The following is an 18285-nucleotide window of genomic DNA, read 5'->3' as shown; positions in this document are numbered from 1 at the left end:
ATGAGGACATCGAACGTTACGGAGATTGTCATCGTCATGACACAGTGATGGCTCACAATTTCTCCGGATACGATGGACAGTTTCTTTAAAGATACTATACGGAACAAGGTACCGAGCGTCCTAAAGTCACTTTGAACGGAGCCAAAATCATTATCATGCAAGTGGGACAAGTGCAGTTTAAAGATTCGATGAGTTACTTAGCCATGCCTTTGAGTCGAATGCCTAAAACATTTGGAATGACAGAAATGGCTAAAAGGTACTTTCCACACCTTTTCAGTACGGAAGCCAATCAACACGCCGTTCTACCCCATTTGCCTGAGGCTCACTATTACGACCCTGACAACATGCGTACCGAACAACGAGAAGCTTTCTACGCTTGGTACCAGGCTCACGCCTCGGACCCATTCGACTTTCAGCAAGAAATGTAAAAGTATTGTCGTTCCGATGTGGACATTTTACGACGTTGCTGTGGAAAATTTCGAGAACTGTTCATGGAACATGGAGGGGTCGATCCTTTGAAAGAAGCTTGCACCATTGCCAAAGCGTGTTCCTTAGTGTACCGGCAACGATTCATGTCTGAAAACACCGTAGCTGTCATCAGTCCTCAAACGACCAACTATGTCAAACGTCAATACTCGGTCAAAGTCCTACGCTGGTTACATTACTTGTGCGACAAGGAAGACAAGTGGATTCAGTATGCCCGCAACGGAAGGGGGGGGGGGGAAAGACCATCGGAACGCATTCGGTCGATGGTTGGGACTTAGAAAACCCGACGATCGTGTACGAGTTTAACGGTTGCTTATTTCACAGATGTCCCGTCTGTTATCCTAACCGTGGCACTAAAAGTCAGTTTTTACAACGAACCATGGAAGACTTGTACAGGCCACTTGTCAGCGACGCCTAAAGTTAGAACACGAAGGATACCAAGTGGTGGAAATGTGGGAACACGAATACGATCACCGTTTGAAAACCGATCCCGCGTTAAAATGTGTCGTGGAAAGTTACAAATACCTGGACGTGTGTTCGCTGTATCCCTACGTGTGCAAATATTGTCGCCTTCCTGCAGGACACCCACAATTGTTCACCGAACACATCGACCTGAAAAACATTGGACAATACGAAGGTCTGATCAAGTGCAAAGTCTTGCCTCCCACTAACTTGTACCATCCCGTGTTACCTCACCATTGCCAAGGCAAACTGATGTTTGCTTTGTGCCGTACTTGTGCCGAAACGTGCAACTAAGATCAGCCTTGTCAGCACACCCAGGAAGAACGGGCTTTGACGGGAACCTGGGTCAGCGTAGAATTGTTCAAAGCTCTGGACATGGGATATCAACTGTTAGAAGTGTACGAAATTTGTCACTTTCCCAAGACACAACAATACCACAAGGGTGACCCCACGCAGAAACGCATTTTTGCTGACTACGTGGATGCCTTTTTGAAACTGAAACAAGAAGCCAGTGGCTATCCTTCCTGATATCACACTCCGGAAGACCAAAAGACATTCAAAGATAAATACTGGGCACAAGAAGGCATTACTTTAGATCACATCGAGAATAACGAAGGCAGGAAAAAGTCTATCAAATCGTGTACCAGAAGCGAGTGCGACTTCCCAATCATTTCACCTTACCGTATGGACACGTCGGTATTGGTCTGTATATAAAAAGGAACCCTAGGCAAGATCGATAGTTCATTGTGACTACCAAGACCAAGCGAACAAGATGAATACTTTCAGAGAAACACAAAACAAGTTTCGAAAGGCACAATTCAAGTGTGGAGCTTCTGAAGTGGAATGCGATTGTGAGCCTTACGATGGGTACGATGCTGTACGCTGTGACCTTAGCGATGCCGTAAAGCATCATGGGAACTTTGTTCTCACTACCCCTATCATGGAAAGGGATGCTGTGCGTGTCAAACCTGAGGGATGCGAAAGCGATGCCGCTCGTCCTCTTGGACACTTTACTGGGTTTCGTTTTAAAGGTGGATGTTCACTTTCACGTCTTAGCCAAACAGTTAGGAACGCCTTGGATCACTCAGGCGTACGACGATGCCACTCAAACTCCACACGCCTATTTACTCGTCGATTTGAAACCTACGACCCCCGATGATTTGCGATTTCGTACCCACTTGTTTCACTACTGGGGCCAAGACGGAGGGCCTGTCCTGTACACGTCTCCGTCCTCGACTTAACTTCATTCCACAAAAAAATCTATAAAAACCTCAGACACTTTTCGTCTGTCTCACACAAAGTCAACATGACGTCCCTTCAGTCGCATCTTCCCGTCAAATTGATTCGTGCCTTGTATGGCATCAGTCGAGAAAAAATCCACAAACACGAGCTAGTGTCTTAGAAGCTAGTCTCAAAGAAGTCTTACGATTGTTCACGGTGACGGCACGTCAATTACTGCAAGGGATCATTCAGATTCCTCATCAAACCAAACGCTTTTTTGATCGAACCAAAGTCGCTTTGACCCAACTGGCCGATCCCCGCATCGACACTCAAACCAAAAAACAAATCATTTTGAAACCTGGAGGGAGCGGTACTCTAGGAGGGGTCATCATTCGCTCTCTCTTAAGATGGGATCCTAATGCCCCCAATGTTCTCCCCAAGAAAAAAGTCAAACGAAGCTCCATGAAGAAGAAAAAGACCAGGTCCCCAAGGAGACCCGTGTCTCCAAGAACTTCTCCAGTGGCGCGACCCTCCTCTTACCAGACACCACCCCAGAAAAAGAAAAAAATCCCCCAGAAAAAGAAACAGAGAAAAACTCCCAGAAAAAGAAAAGTCCAAAGAAGAAAATTAGCCGCAAGAGAGGCAATTCGGCCAGGACGCAACCTTACACTCGCAAGCCACGACCTGCCACGGCGGTTACCGCTTCTCCGGTAACCTCAGGTTCATTCACTTCTCCGTTGATGTCACCAAGAACTGAAGAGTACTTTTAGACGTTGATCACACAAAGAACTCCTCCGTTGATGACCCCAAGAACTTCTCCAGTGGCAGGACCCTCCAATTTAGTGGCAACGGCCGCTGCTCACAAAGTACCTTGTCCCAAAATCAAAGTCCAAGAAAGATCGGGCATGTTACAAAGTTTACTGGATTTGTCCAAGCAAGAACTGACTCGATTTAGTCCGTTACGTACCCCTGGAGGACATGTCATACCTGTCCTCAAGTTGATCCGACGTAAAGACAATCAGTGGCGACGCGATCCAGTATAAAAAAGGAGTGTGACCAAGTAGGGTATCAGTGTTTTGGTGCTCCTGAAGATGTCACCCTCCAGAAAACATCCCTCTTCTAAACAGCACCAAGGAAAGAAAAGGAAAGGACTGCCTCCACGTTTAGTCAAACACGGGTACATGTTATCTGTCCTGTGCAAAGCTTCTCCACCCCTACGAAAAAACTCATTCAATCAGCTTCCAAAGAGGTCATCGATACCGTGTGCGAATGTTGTTTGAACGTCTTGAAAGGTACGATCCCTTTGTCCAAACACCAGAAACAATGCTTAGGCAAACATCGTCACGTTCTTCGCCAAATGGTTCAAAAGAAAATCCCCCTTCGTCAAAAGAAGAAGATGTTGGTCCAACGTGGAGGCATTTTACCCCTCTTGTTAGGCCCCTTACTGAAAGGAGTCTTGGGAACCATGTTGGGAGGACTAATGGGAGCAAGATAAAAAGGCCCTCTGAAGTCTCAAGATCTCAGAATCGACCCTTGGCAACCCCATGGAAGGACGAAAACTAGCTTTAGTGCCTTACAAACGATGGATGGAATACCATCGTTGGCAAGAACAACGCACCCCGCATTTACCTCCTAATCCCCATTTGAGCGAAATGTCCCAGTTACAACACGAATTGCAGTCCTTGATGGATCGCCAAGATTTGTCCGAAACAGAAAAATCGCAAAAGTACGGTCAACTCTTGCAACGACTGCAACTCTTTCACCAGAAAGCTTTAGACGAAACAGCTCTACCCACTCTGAAAGATTTTAAGACCTTGATGAAAAGTCCAGCACCATCACCAGTACCACCACCACCACTACCAGTGACCAAGACAGAAAAAGGAGAAGAAGAAGAAGGGTTTCAAACTCCACTAGAAAAAGTACGCAAGTTAACAACACCACCTACCTCCAGAATTGAATGGATTAAAAAGATGATGACCACCCCTTCTTCATTACAAGAGAAAAAGAAAGTGAAGACAGAAGTGAAGACAGAAGTGAAACAAGAACCGATATCCCCTGTTCCGACATCCTCCTCTGCGACATCTATTGCTGGTCGCACACGCAAAGCATTGCAATCCAAGAAAGTACCCCAAGAGAAAAAGAGTAGCATCTTCCAAGAGTGGATGCCTTATTAACACACAAACACAAAATGGAAAAGTGTAAGCCAGCATTTACTACGATCCCTCCCATCCTGCAGGTTACGCAGGAGTTTAAAAATTGTATCGTGCTGCCAAAACTCGACTGAAAAGTCTCCGTTTACCTCAAGTGCAACGATGGTTACAAGAACAAGGTACCTACACTTTACACAAACCCATTCGACGCAAGTTTTCCACAAATCGCACCCAAGTGGAAGGCATCGATCATCAATGGCAAGCCGACTTAGCCGATGTCTCTCATTTGGCCAGCTACAATCGTGGCTACAAATATTTGTTTTGTGTCATCGACGTCTTTTCCAAATTTGCCTGGGTCGTGCCCTTGACTTCCAAATCGAGCAGCGAGTTAGTGCGAGAAGTGCAACGAGGGTTAAAACAAAGCGGTCGTCACCCTCTTCGATGGCAAACGTACAAAGGCACCGAATTTCTGAACCAAGCTTTCCAAAAAGAATTAAAGAAAAGTGACATGCATTTTTTGTACCACCGAGAATCCTGAAACCATAGCCAGCATCGTGGAACGTTTTCAACGCACTTTGAAAGAACGCATGTGGAAATATTTTACGCATCACCACACTCTGAAGTACATCGACATCTTACCGCACCTGGTGCAAGCGTACAACCATTCTTACCATCGAAGCATCGGACGTGCCCCGCAAGAAGTGACTCCCGAGAGCGAAGTGCTAGTGTTTGAGCGTCTGTTTGGTACGTCCCCGACGAGGGCTGCCCCCAAGAAAAGTGGAGTGTTGACCGTAGAAGATTGGGTACGCATTGGCAAAACCAAACGCACTTTCGACAAAGGTTACTTACCTAACTGGACGACCGAATTGTTTCGCGTCACTGGACGAGTGCATGGCCGTGATCCTGCCGTCTATAAATTGGAAGACATGAACGGAGAAGTGCTCAAAGGAACGTTTTATTTGTCCGAGTTACAACGTGTCACCAAAAAAGAAGACGACGTGTAAGACAGCGAAAGCATTCTCGAACGCAGAACTCGTAAAGTGGGCAAACGACGTGTCAAAGAAGTCAAAGTACGTTGGAAAGGATATCCACCCAGTTTTGATTCTTGGATCGACGCTTCGCAAGTCATCGACTATAGAAGAAGTGACCATCATGCCCTTTCACACAGACGCACCTACGTCAACCACTCCTTCACCTAGTTCTTCTCTGCAAGATTTACAAAAAACAACCTTTGTGGGTGTGGTGTTTTGAATGTGTGCCTAAAACGCAAATCGTCTTTTTCTGCCAAATCTTCGTGGTGTATTGTGTCGTCGGGGCAGCCATTGCCAATTTGAGTTTGCAACAAGGAGACAAACAACTGTGGACCATTTTATTGAGCAGTTGCATCGGTTACCTGCTTCCCAATCCCTCCCTGAAATTCTCCTCGAATGGGAACCACAGGAACCTTGTGTCCAGTGCCAGTGTCAGCCACCACTCCAATAACAACAACAACCCTATTTTGGGCGGAGACACGCCTTTGACGTCCAGTAATCCCTCGGACAGCCACAGAACTCTGGAGTTATGAGTCACCAAAAGCAATTTTACTTAACCTTACCCAGTGACAGTTCCTTGGAGGTGTTTCCCAAGAACACGTTGTGCTGTTACACGGCCAAATTACCTCAGACCATCCCATTAGATCACGAAGCCCATTGGGAAGTGGCTTTAGTGGAAATCATTCACCCGACTCAAGTCCTCAATGTCCTTCCCAATCAAATTTTTTTTGATGTGGACGTTCATGACGAACAATTGCAACAGTGCTTGGATACCTATGGCAAATATGACAAGAAAACACCTGGCACAAAAAATCAAAAGTACACCACCTATCTCTTGTTCGTTCCCCCAGGCTATTATTTTAGTGGTCAACATTTGGTGAGCACCATAACCTCTAGGTTTAATGTCGTGTTTCTGAAAGATTTGGAAAGTGTAAAAAAAGTGTCAATATGGAATACCACAAAGCAGCTCGTCGCTTCTTGATGAAATTTGACGGGAGTAAAATCCTGTCCATTTTATTTTGTCCTGAATTGTTTGACATGTTGGGAGGAGACATGAACATGAGAAAGGCCATGCTCAAGAAAAACGAATTACCAATCATTTACGACAACGAGTCTTTTAGCAAGTTATTTCGTGACCCGGTAGAACTGAACCAAGGACTGAATTTGATGTTCGTGTACTCCGATGTGGTGGAGTACAACGTGGTGGGACACACCTCTGTGCGGTTACTGCGTGTCACTCCTTTCAAAGTGGATTCTGCCACGACCGCTGACGAGGAAGGTGGAAACACTTACCACGGTCACCGCGAATTTGTACATCCTCACTATTTGCCTGCCAGTAAGTCTTATTTGGACAGGTCAACATTGCTATAAAAGGAGATCCGGGACAAAATATTTCATTCACCAAAGGAAAAGTCACGGTGAAACTCCATTTTCCAAAACGGTTATCTCACGACTCGTAAGTCATGTATCCAGTCTACCGAGGGGTTGCTCGACAGCGAGGACACGGTTTAGGAGACATGCTGAAATCAGCCTTTCGTTCGGTGGCCCCGGTGTTGAAACCGATGGTGACACGCGGATTGCACGCCTTGAAAGATGCGGCACTGACGCAAGGCAAAGAGTTTCTCCAAAATGTCATCATCGACAAACAAAATCCTAAAGAAGCCTTCATGAGGGCTGGCAAAAATGTCTTGCTGCAAACGGACAAAAACCTTTTGGGTCGACGAGAAACACCTATAAATGCCCTGCATGCTACCGAGTCAAGCATTCAGCAAGGACAAGGCAGAAAGAGACGACGAAGAAAACACCCTTTCACCAGACTTCACACGTCTAAAGCTAGAAAGGCAAAGAAAAGAAGAACCGTTCGAGACTTAGACCTTTTCGATTATTGAGAAAGAGAAAAACAATGATGCACCGAGAGTCTTGCGCCTGTTCCAAGTCGGAACTGGATCTGTTTGCCATGATGACCATGCAAGAATCCCAGTGGGTGGAATTTCATCCCGTCTCCTCTTTGACGGATTCCGCTCCCATCGAGTTTGAAATCAAAGGACAACCCGAAGATTACATCGATCTGAATAGCAGTTACCTGTATTTGAAAGTGAAAGTGATCAAAACGGACAAGACCAATCCAGGAGGCGATGCTAGAGTAGCTCCTGTCAACAATTTCATGCATTCCTTGTTCAGCGAAGTGGACTTGTACTTGAATAACAAAGTGGTCAGCAGCAGCATGGATACTTACCCATATCGTGCCTACCTGGAAAATCTCTTGACGTACGGAAAAGAAGCCAAGAATACTCATCTGGACGCTTGCGTGGTATGGAAACCTGACACGGCAGGTGTAGGCACGTTTAGCGACACAGTCCTCAGAGAAGATGACAATCCTCACAATGTGGGGTTTAACGACCGTCGTATGAAAGTTCTGCAAGGGCGAAGTTTAGAACTGATGGATCGTTTGCATTTGGACATGTGGTTACAAGAAAAGTATTTGCTGAACGGGGTGGATATCCGTCTGAGACTGAATCGTAGCAGTGCCGCTTTGCATTTGATGGCCCATGCTAATGAATACAAAACTATCATTCAAGAAGCCCGACTTTACGTGCGTCGTGTGGAAGTGTTACCTAAAGTGGGAAACTACGTCTGTCAGACGTTGAGCAGAACGACCTCCAAGTATCCGATAGGACGTGTAGAAGTGAAAACGTTCACCATTACCGCTGGACAGCGATCCATGATCGAAGATCATCTGTTCCAAGGAGAGTTACCCAAGCGTTTGATTGTTGGTATCGTCAGGAATTCAGTCTTCAACGGAACCCACGATCAAAATCCTTTTGAGTTTCAACATTACAATGTGTCCAAGATCGAAGTCAGTCGCGACGGCAAGACCCTGTGTACCCGACCCTTTGAGCCTAACTTTGGTGTCGCGAAGAATTATTTGAGATCGTACTTGTCCCTGTACGAAGCCACCGGACAGTCAGGAACCAACCCCAGTCACGGTATTTCGTACGACGATTATGCAGGAGGCTATGCTTTGTGGGGTTTTGATTTCACTCTAGACCAAAGCATCGACGAGGGACATTTCCACCCTATAAAATCCGGTCAGATTCGTGTGAAACTTCAGTTTGCAAATCCACCTCCAGATCACACAGTGAACGTCCTCCTGTATGCAGAATTTGACAATACCATAGAAATCAACAGTTTGAGAGAGGTCATTCTAGACTATTAGAATCTATGGAAGACTGTTATCCCTCTTTACCTAGTGGAGAAACTTTGGAGATGGAATGTGAGGAGACCGGAGAAGAAGAATCTCAAGACAAAGACGAAGAAGTTATCATGATGAAGTCAAGATGGCCAGAACAAGAAGCCCATTTAGTCTCCTGTTTTGCCAAACACTTGGTCGAAATGACGGAATTGACCAAAAAAGATTGCTATGGATGTCAAAACGATCATTCCAGTCAAATTCAACACGACAAATGTCTGATGTTAAGTCAAGAAGAAAAATTGAACGAGTATCTGGACGAAGCTTGGAGTCTCATCTCGGACGAAGTCGTGTTGCATCAGTGGTATAAAGACTTGCGTGAACATTCTTGTCCACCATTAACCACTCAAGAAATCCATCGTATCGAAGCTCTTCTGAATCAGAGTGGGGAGACGAAGCTAAACGCCTTTTCCTTGTCAGACATTTTCAAGCAAAAAGTCAGGATCGAAATGGTCACTTATCATTACCTGTGAAGAAGAAAACCACACAAATCAATGGATACCTGGGAACTTTATTACCTTTTGAACCACAGTTCGTATACGGCTTCTTGGAATCCTGTCGTCTGTGCTAAAGATGAACTCCCTCATCGTAAACCTCAAGACCATCTAGCTTATGTGATCAACACGGACGACAGTCATCTCCCAGGAACCCACTGGGTAGCCGTTTACTTTCCTCAAGAAGGATGTGTGGAATATTTCGATTCGTACGGATTGCCCCCTTTGGAAGACGATATCATCGAGAAGAAAAACTCAGACCACCCGATTCAATAATGTGAAATTACAAGGCACAGATTCCTTGGTGTGTGGACAACATTGTGTGTATTTTCTGCATTATCGCAGCCTGGGCTATTCCTTAGAACATTTAGTGACTCATTATGATCCTCGTTATTCTTCTAGAAATGATGTGAAAGTTGATCAATGGTTTTGTGACCATTATGCTTATCTTTTGTCTCAAGCTAGGAAACGTAGTGTCCATCAATGGCCTAATGACTTCCAACAGTGGAAATCACAATTTCATTTACGTTGTCAGCCCTCTTTAAAGTAGAGTGTTAATTGAAAAAAATGTTTGATGTTATATTATTGAGTTGTTTGTTAGTGTTAAGTGATTTTGAATAAAAAATGTTGTGTTTTGAAAAAATGCCTTTGTTTTTTGTTTGGCTATAAGAATTTTGATTCATGCTCTTTGACTTCTTACTATCCCTCTCATGGCACTCATTGAACGTTCCGGCTCGAAAACCGTGGAGGGATGTTTTCCTTCACGTCCGCGCTTTGACCTTAAAGCCGGGGTAGCCTCCAGTCTAACCATCCATTGTTAACCCATCCTCCTACGAAGATGTGCTCCAAACTAGCTAAGCTAAACGAAGCCTACGTGAATTTGCATAGGGTCAGACACAGTCTGATACCGAAGCCAGAGGAGATAGAGAATGTGAGAATGCTAAAAGTCACTGAAGACCTGATAGAAGAGCTCTTCAGAGAAGAAGTGAACAGGGAGAAAGAAGAATGGACAGAGAAGTACAGACTTCAGAAACAGGAGAGAGAGCAGCAACAGCAGCAACAACAGCAGCAGCAGAAACCTGAACCTGACAGAGGCTTTGTCGATTGTCGTATCGACACCAAAGAGTTCTTCTTCTCTTTCCGAAGAAGCAGACCTATCGTCAGAAAGTCTATCGTCAGAGGACGTCGCATTCTTAGAAACTAAAAGATCGCCCTAGCTTTAACTTTGCACAATAAAAAAAACAGCCCTTTTCAGGGCTACCCAATACTCTAGAAAAGAAATAACAATCCATTTGCCAATGTGTGTATATAGCGTAGTGTGAATATAAACACTGACTCCTTTTTATAGTGTGAGTGTATGTGTTTGTGTATATGATTGTGTGTTTGTAAGTGCTCACGTACGTTTGTGTGGATAGTAGATTAAGATCATGTTTTTTGCTGTTTGAGGTGTGGGGAGAGTAGATTTGGGGTTTGATTTGATTGCTTTGCGTATGTGGATAGCATATTATTGATTAAATGAAATTTTCTTAGAATAGTGATGGGTAGTATAAAATAGTCAGTGAGTGTTTCTTTTACGTCCGCGCGTTGTTTGGTCATGATCTAGGTAAGATCAAATTTGTTTTAGGGGATGTTTTCCTTCACGTCCGCGCTTTTAGGATAAATTGAAAATCGCTGGGCAGTCTAGCTACCCTTGTTGATTGATCAAGAGAATGAACACCAGAATTGTAAAGCTTCTAGAACTCCAGATGCACCTGGAATATGCCAGGCGCATACAAAATGAACTGGCCGCGGGGGCTATTGTCGAAGAGGGAAGGATGAAAGAGGAGGAGGAAAGAAGAAAAAAAAAGAAGAGGAGGAAAAGGAGAGAGGAAATTTCAGAATCCTAGAGACAGAAAATTGGGATTCTGAAGCCACTTATCCTGTGTGGTGCCAGGCCAGGAAGGTGCCAGCATTAGATAGGTGGATCTGGAGATAAAAACAAACAGCCCTTTTCAGGGCTACCCAAACCTTTAGAAAAGAAATAGTAATCGATTTGCCAATGTGTGTATGTAGAGTAGTGTGAATATAAACACTGACTCTTTTTTTTCCTTGTGTGTGTGTGTGTGTGTGTGTGTGTGTGTTTGTAAGCGCTCACGTACGTTTGTGTGGATAGTAGATTATTGGGTTTCATTATAATGCTTTGCGTGTGTGGATAGTAGATTTCGTGTTTGTTAATTGCTGCTTCACTTATGTGGATAGTAGATCATATGAAATGTGAAAAGTAGGGGATGTTTTCCTTCACGTCCGCACGTTTTAAGTGATGATCTAGGTAATATAACTTTTGGGCTTTAGGGGGATGTTTTCCATCACGTCCGCGCTTTTCGTATAAGAACCCACAGTATTCGTCGTTCAAACCATTCTACAGAAAATAAAAAAGAAGATGTCTTCAAACCAACTTGATAAAATGAAAACATTGCAAGACGTCCTGGACAATTTGGGTATGATGGAGCAAACGTTAGTGAGGCTAAACGAGGATCACTATTCTTACAGTCCCCGTCGAGTGAAGACGGAGATCAACACTTTAAGAAAAGTAAAGGACATGATCAATGCTCTGATGAAAGAAATAAAGGAGGAGAAGGAGGATGAAGAGGAAAGGATAAGTATGAGAGAATGGAACGAAAAAATTGAAAAAGAAGAAAATGAGAAGAGGAAGAAAGAAGAGGAGGAGAAGCAGAAAGAAGAGAAAAAGAAGAAAAAGGAGGAAGAAAAGAAAGAAAAGAAGAGAAAAAGTGTAGGACAGAAAATAAGAAGCTGGTGGAGAAATAGAAGAAATTAGAAGAAGAAGAAAACCAAAGGCCCTTTTCAGGGCCAGCCACATCTCTCGAAAAGAGATAGACTTTCAATTGCCTACCCGTTTTTTTATTTTTATTTTATTTTATTTTATTTTTTTTTTATTTTGTTAAAAAAAAAAAAAAAAAAAAAAAAAAAAAAAAAAAAAAAATCCCATGTTCAGTTCCCCTTGTCCCTAGAATTGCTTTTTCTCCCATGTTAAATTTCCCTTGTCCCTAGACTGACCCAAAATAGATTCACATGTTAATTCCCATTGTCCCCAAAGTGCCGGGCCAGTTTTCCCCATGTTAAATTTACATCATACCCAAAGTGCCGGGACCCTGTTTTTAATGGTAAGTCCCATTGTCCCTGAATCGCCCCCATTCACTACTTCCTTGCCTTGCTATGGTATTATACACGTGTTCAATGGTCTTTCGAGATGGTCAATTACCTCTCCTTAATGTCACCATTCTTTTCACGGTTGCTACTTAGTCTTTCCTTAATGACACAGATTCATGAGATAAGGCAATATTTGCAAAAAGCCTTATGTACTGCGATAAGGTACGGGTGCCCATTACTCGATCATTTACAATTAAGGCTCTGGAAGAATACGTCAACAGTTAATGAAACTTATCTATAAACAGGTTAGATTTCCAACGCTCAACTCTGTCAGGTCCAATTTAATATGAGGGTTCGTCACTTTAGTCTAACTTTCAATTAGTCACAATTCAACTTTTTGATATTACTTTGTGACAAAGCATCAGCTAGGTTTAGGTAATTGCCTATTAGCTAACGCTATATCAGGGATAGAATGCTAATTTGATGGTGCTGGTGACAACCCTATAAATAGTGCCAACTCGTCATTGCTTTTTTGTTTGTTTACGTCAACAATTAGACAATATTACTTTTTGGGTATTATTTGCATACATATTTGCAGATATGATATAAATGTATATTATGTATGCTGTATCAATGCTATAAAACGAGATGTATAAATCTTTAAATAAAAAGAAACGAAACTTGCCGAGTTTCCTTTGAAAGAAAAAATTATCGTTGGTACAGCGTACATGTGGTACATATGTTTTATTTATAGCACATATAAATACATATATTTGCCCTTTGAAAGGAGTTGCGATTTACTACAGGCAGCTGTGCTTTGACCGATTGAATGAGCACCTCACATCCCCGAGAGTGTCCGCTACAAAATGTAGTTCTATGACTTTTGTGGCTATCACAACTTATCAATTTGCAAAGATGATTGTTTTCTTTCCTTGGTTTCAATAGTTCTTCACATCGATTAAATCAATGTGACGAACAATAATGCAGATTATGATTTAAGCATGAAACATGGTTTTAATGATGAAAGTAGAGCAATATAAACGCTTGGTTAGCAACGCCATTTACATAAACGATTTGTCATTAACGTACCAGCGCATGGAAATTAATGTAGGACAGAAACTAAGAAAAATGTCGAACCGGCCAGAGGTAATTAAACTATTTTAATATATGTACAGTTAATCTAAGTCATTATTATGCTTTAGTAACAGTATCACTGACTGGCAAGCCTCGTTTCCTTTCAATGAAAAATGTATGCATCTAGTGGTATATCATTGATACAGCGTACATTATATATATATATATATATATATATATATATATATATATATATATATATATATATATATATATATATATATATATAGAGAGAGAGAGAGAGAGAGAGAGAGAGAGAGAGAGAACAGCTATCTTATAGTTATATAGTTTTGTTCGCAGGACCTGGAATCAAAGCTATTGCTGCAGTGCATCCTGGATCTGGGGCTTTATAACCGTAGCTGTAAATTTCGGTATATCCGTTATACCTGCCACCTAAATCCGAGATAATGTTGCACTAAGTTCTAGTGTTTGGTCTTGTTTCGTCCCGTATATAAGAACAATAAAATTTCTTTAGTGTGTTTTGTAGGTCTAATGGGCAGGCTATGGGGTATTTTGTATTTTCTGACTGAATATTGGGAATATTTTATTCATTATGTAATTCACGGTTCCGTTTTTTCAAAGTGGAAAAGATGTGTAATCACAAATTGTTAAAAGAATTGAAACAACGAGAACATTTCTGGATTTTATTTTGGGGAGATAACAAATTAGATGTTCACCTCTACGAATTAATATTAAGGACACAACATGAAACTAAGAATGAAAGCAATGCATATTTATACTTTATCATTACATATGGTGCATTGGTTTTAACGACTAGAACAAAGAATTTGAAAGCGCAATGTCTGAATTAAATTGCAAAATATTGGTTTGGTTTCTAAATTTCTAAGAATTACAACTAATTTTAATCTCAATTTGCAAGAACTGGACAAGATAAATTGATTATTTCAAGTTATAACTAGCATTTCTTCATGAAACACATCCTAAACTTGCTATTACCCTTCGAGACAACGACGGGCTCTTCATCCAACACTTAAGATGCGTCAATACAATATACATAGCGACGTTACATTAAGCAAAGGTTATGCCAATAGTCCATTTTTTGCAACTTTTCTAAAGTTAAACACGCCACTAGCAATGGAACCACCAGTAGCATGTATAATAGCAATACCAATAGTCGCAATATAATAAATAACAATAGTAGTAGTAGTAGCATCCCTCTTTTTTCGGGCCAGTGATTTCTCGTCGACGCAGTCAGAAAAAAGAAGCAATTTTGGAATAAGAAGTATGCAAGCTTTACCCGAATGCAGTCTGTAAGTAGGCATATACGACAAAATAAAACAATAAACACAGATAAGAATGAAATTATATATATATATATATATATATATATATATATATATATATAGAGAGAGAGAGAGAGAGAGAGAGAGAGAGAGAGAGAGATAGGCTACAGTCTCGCATATTATTGTTGAAAAGGTCCTTCTTTATTTAGTGGTGGTTATCTATGTCATACTAACGTACCTTATTAGGCTTTCCTTTATCAGCATAATGACATCAAAGTGAAAGCAAATTGCTCGGATAACCGTCTGTTAATACGAACTCAAATGATTACACTGTTTTGATTTGCTTAAACTGATGCATTTCTTATAAAGCTGTAGTTGAGATATAGTATACAACACACACACACACACACACACACACACACACATCTCTCTCTCTCTCTCTCTCTCTCTCTCTCTCTCTCTCTCTCTCTATATATATATATATATATATATATATATATATATATATATATATATATATAATAAGATTAGGAGCGAAGTGTATATTAATATTTCTTCCTATTCAGTCAGATGGAAACGTTCAATATATTTTTTCTCAATAGGTAATTTTGTTACTTAGTAAGGGCATTATGTCAGACATATTGAATATAGTTATTGCAACTTTTTTTTGGAATGTCTTTGAATTTGGTACTTTGAAAGTTATTTCTTGCTATGTAGAATACGGATTCCTTGAATGGAAACAAGAATGGGTGACATGACATTGGACGTAATTGAAAGCTAACGCGAAGTGTTACTAAAGACTCTCCATCAAAGCCTCAATGCATTTTGATTGCATATATATCCACAGATCTTGCCACCCACACAAACACCAGAACCATGACGCAGTGTTCTCACCCAAATTCTGATACATATAATACACAACAAACAAATTCTCTGACAGGTTAGATATGTCACGCATTGGTTTCCAAAGAAAACTGGCTGCTTAAGAAAAGTTAAAAAACGCGATAACTCTTGTCACTAGTACAGGAAACGATTCCATTGCTTTGTTAAGCATTCTAATTGCCATATGTTTGACACAAAAAAACAAACAATTAGCGCAAGTCAGTGAGAGGAAAGTGCCAAAAAGTATGTATGTATATATGTACATATGCATGTATTTATGCTAAATCGATTTCATGTATGTATGTATGTATGTATGTATGTATGTATGTATGTAATTACCTGGCTTGGGCACCATCCAAATGACTTCATTGTCCTTGCATAGCTCTTTTGACATAGGAGAGAGAAAGTCCTTATTCGGTATGACTACCCCTGAACTCATGTACTCGGCATGATCTGATGAATTCGAGGGCAAGTCTGATACCTAAAGATAACGAATAAAAAATATTCTGGTAAATAGTATATGGTAAGATAGGTAAGCACCTGGATAGATAGATAGATAGATAGATAGATAGATAGATAGATAGATTTTAATACCTATATATAATTTGGTAATAATCAGGCGAGAAACAATATAGAAATATTAAGTTGTCTTTAGCATGCATCCATTACAAATGTACTTAGGTTGGAAAGAACCATACATATACAGTATGCTATTTTACATGAATTCAAAATATCAACGAACATGGTAGTTACATATTGTAATCTGTTTAGCATAAGGGCATGGGAAACCACCTGGTACGGTGATTAACAGGTGAGTACTGAAAAATAATTTGACCACTATTACGTGTAATTTAGTTGTAGAAGGAAATTGTTTGTCCTGGTATACAACAGTATCGATATTATACTGAGCAATATGTTCTTCTTACTTACATTTTGTTTGATAGGGTCAAGTCATTAGATTATTTAAACATGACTAATCATAACTCAAATAAAGCGTATAGTGCTATACTCTACTGGTAATCAATCTCTTTCACTGAGTAAGTTAATGCTGCCTCACCTGGTTTTGACTCGAACTCTAATATCTTACCATGAGATTAATTTATTTCAGTTGCCGTATCCAATATGTTATTAATTGGATAAAATAATAAACATATCTTCATAATGTAAATTTAGTATTTATTGAATGGCTGTAAATGAATTATAATAATTAGTTCTGATTATATATCTTAAATTCTTTGTTTTTATTTATACTTTTAAAATAATGAAGCGTTATAACTATTATAGAGAATTAAACGCAGTAATGTCAAATACTTATTGTTAAATATCCAAGAAATATTTTATTTTCTGACGGTGTGGTCACTGATCCTGACAGATTGTTGCTGTCGCAGTTCGTGACTTCATTGGAAGGATAAAGGCAGAAGGGAACGGTATGTCAATAAGGAATACAATAGAACAGCCTATACAGATGACGACGTTGAGCATCATTCAGCGACTTTGATCAGTGGCTGTGGTGATTATGTGAGAATGGATATAATGAAACTCACCGTTTTGTCTGCAAGGAAACTTTTCATTTTCTCTGGGGAAAGTAAAGTAGACGTGTTGACGGCAGTCAAGAAGCATGTTGGTTTTGACATTTTGTCAGGTTTGTATGCAAGCAGACTCTGAAAATTGTAATAACGTATTAAAATATATACTTTATGGTAGACGAGAAGATGAAGACGAGACGGAAAAAATAATAATGATGATGTGGCATGAAATTAACACAGGACGAAGGAATGTCTAAAACAAACCATTGTAACTTTATTTTCGGGGATATGTTTATTTTCCTTTAAATTTTGGGACAATTTCGTCATTTTAGCGTTACTTTTAGTCACATCCATTTTGTCGTTGAGGATGTCCTTGATTATAGCCATTTATAGCATCATTACAATTATGCAAATTTTTGAACACTCCAGCAAGATTTCAGGTCTTGGTAATGCTTTATATATAAATCTCACGCTTGTACTAGTGTATGTATGTCTGTATCTCTGTTATGTTTGACCCTCTACCATCATTGTCCCTAGACAGTCCCACCATGTTCAATTCCCCTTGACGCTATACAGTCCCACGATTTATTCCCATGTTAAATTCACCTTGACGCTATACAGTCCCACCCTGTTCAATTCCCCTTGACGCTAGACAGTCCCACGATTCATTCCCATGTTAAATCCCCTTGACGCCAAATCGTCCCAGGGTTTTCCGTAATGTTAAATTTCCCATTGACGCCAAATCGTCCCAGAGGTGTTTCTAATGGTAAGTCCCATTGACGCTGAATCGTTCCACATAACTACTTCGGTATGTAGTGCTTCGACCGTGCAACAATTGGTATGAAAAGATTTCAGACCATATACTGTATTCGTGGAAGTAACGATGCTCAAGTGGCTTTAAGTGTGCATATTCCTTATTCCGTAAACTCTCCCCAATACGAGAGTACGGTCTGGATTGTAGACTAAAAGCTACTTTTTGTAACGTGGTGTTAATTTTGAAGGATTGTAATCCCTGTCATCCTTCGCTCAAAATAATAGTACGCAAAATAGGATATCCAAAGAAAATGTATGTAGTGACCGACAGCGAAGACTGACAAAAGCCAGCAGGTTTAATTAAAAGAAAGCCAGAAAAGCACTTTTCTGAAGTTGTCCGTTAGCATATCTCTGTATTTCCCACACCTACACGGTTGTTAAGATCCTTGACTTTGGTCATCTTGGACCCCTCTGTTACCGATAGTAGTTATGTATTGAACATTCT

The 18285-nt window shown here is 40.8% G+C and overlaps 1 protein-coding gene across 1 annotated transcript in view; it reads right to left on the bottom strand.

The window, feature by feature from the left end:
* Window positions 1-14005: 14005 nt before the first annotated feature.
* Window positions 14006-18285, bottom strand: part of LOC149771399 (uncharacterized) — a 12346-nt gene continuing 8066 nt past the window's right edge. Inside the window, exons 4-6 of the mRNA XM_089948515.1 lie at window positions 17046-17162; window positions 15842-15982; window positions 14006-14589 (exon numbers count right to left, since the gene is read on the bottom strand). Of these exons, the coding sequence (XP_089804641.1) occupies window positions 14416-14589; window positions 15842-15982; window positions 17046-17162 (432 nt within the window). The 3' untranslated portion in view covers window positions 14006-14415. The remainder of the gene's footprint in view (window positions 14590-15841; window positions 15983-17045; window positions 17163-18285) is intronic.

The sequence above is a fragment of the Sinohyriopsis cumingii genome, unplaced genomic scaffold (assembly GCF_028554795.1).
Source record: "Sinohyriopsis cumingii isolate HCF-2022 unplaced genomic scaffold, ASM2855479v2 utg001870l, whole genome shotgun sequence".
Lineage (NCBI taxonomy): Eukaryota > Metazoa > Mollusca > Bivalvia > Unionida > Unionidae > Sinohyriopsis > Sinohyriopsis cumingii.
Note: the sequence above shows the minus strand (reverse complement) of the source record. Positions and strands in the feature narration are given on the sequence as shown.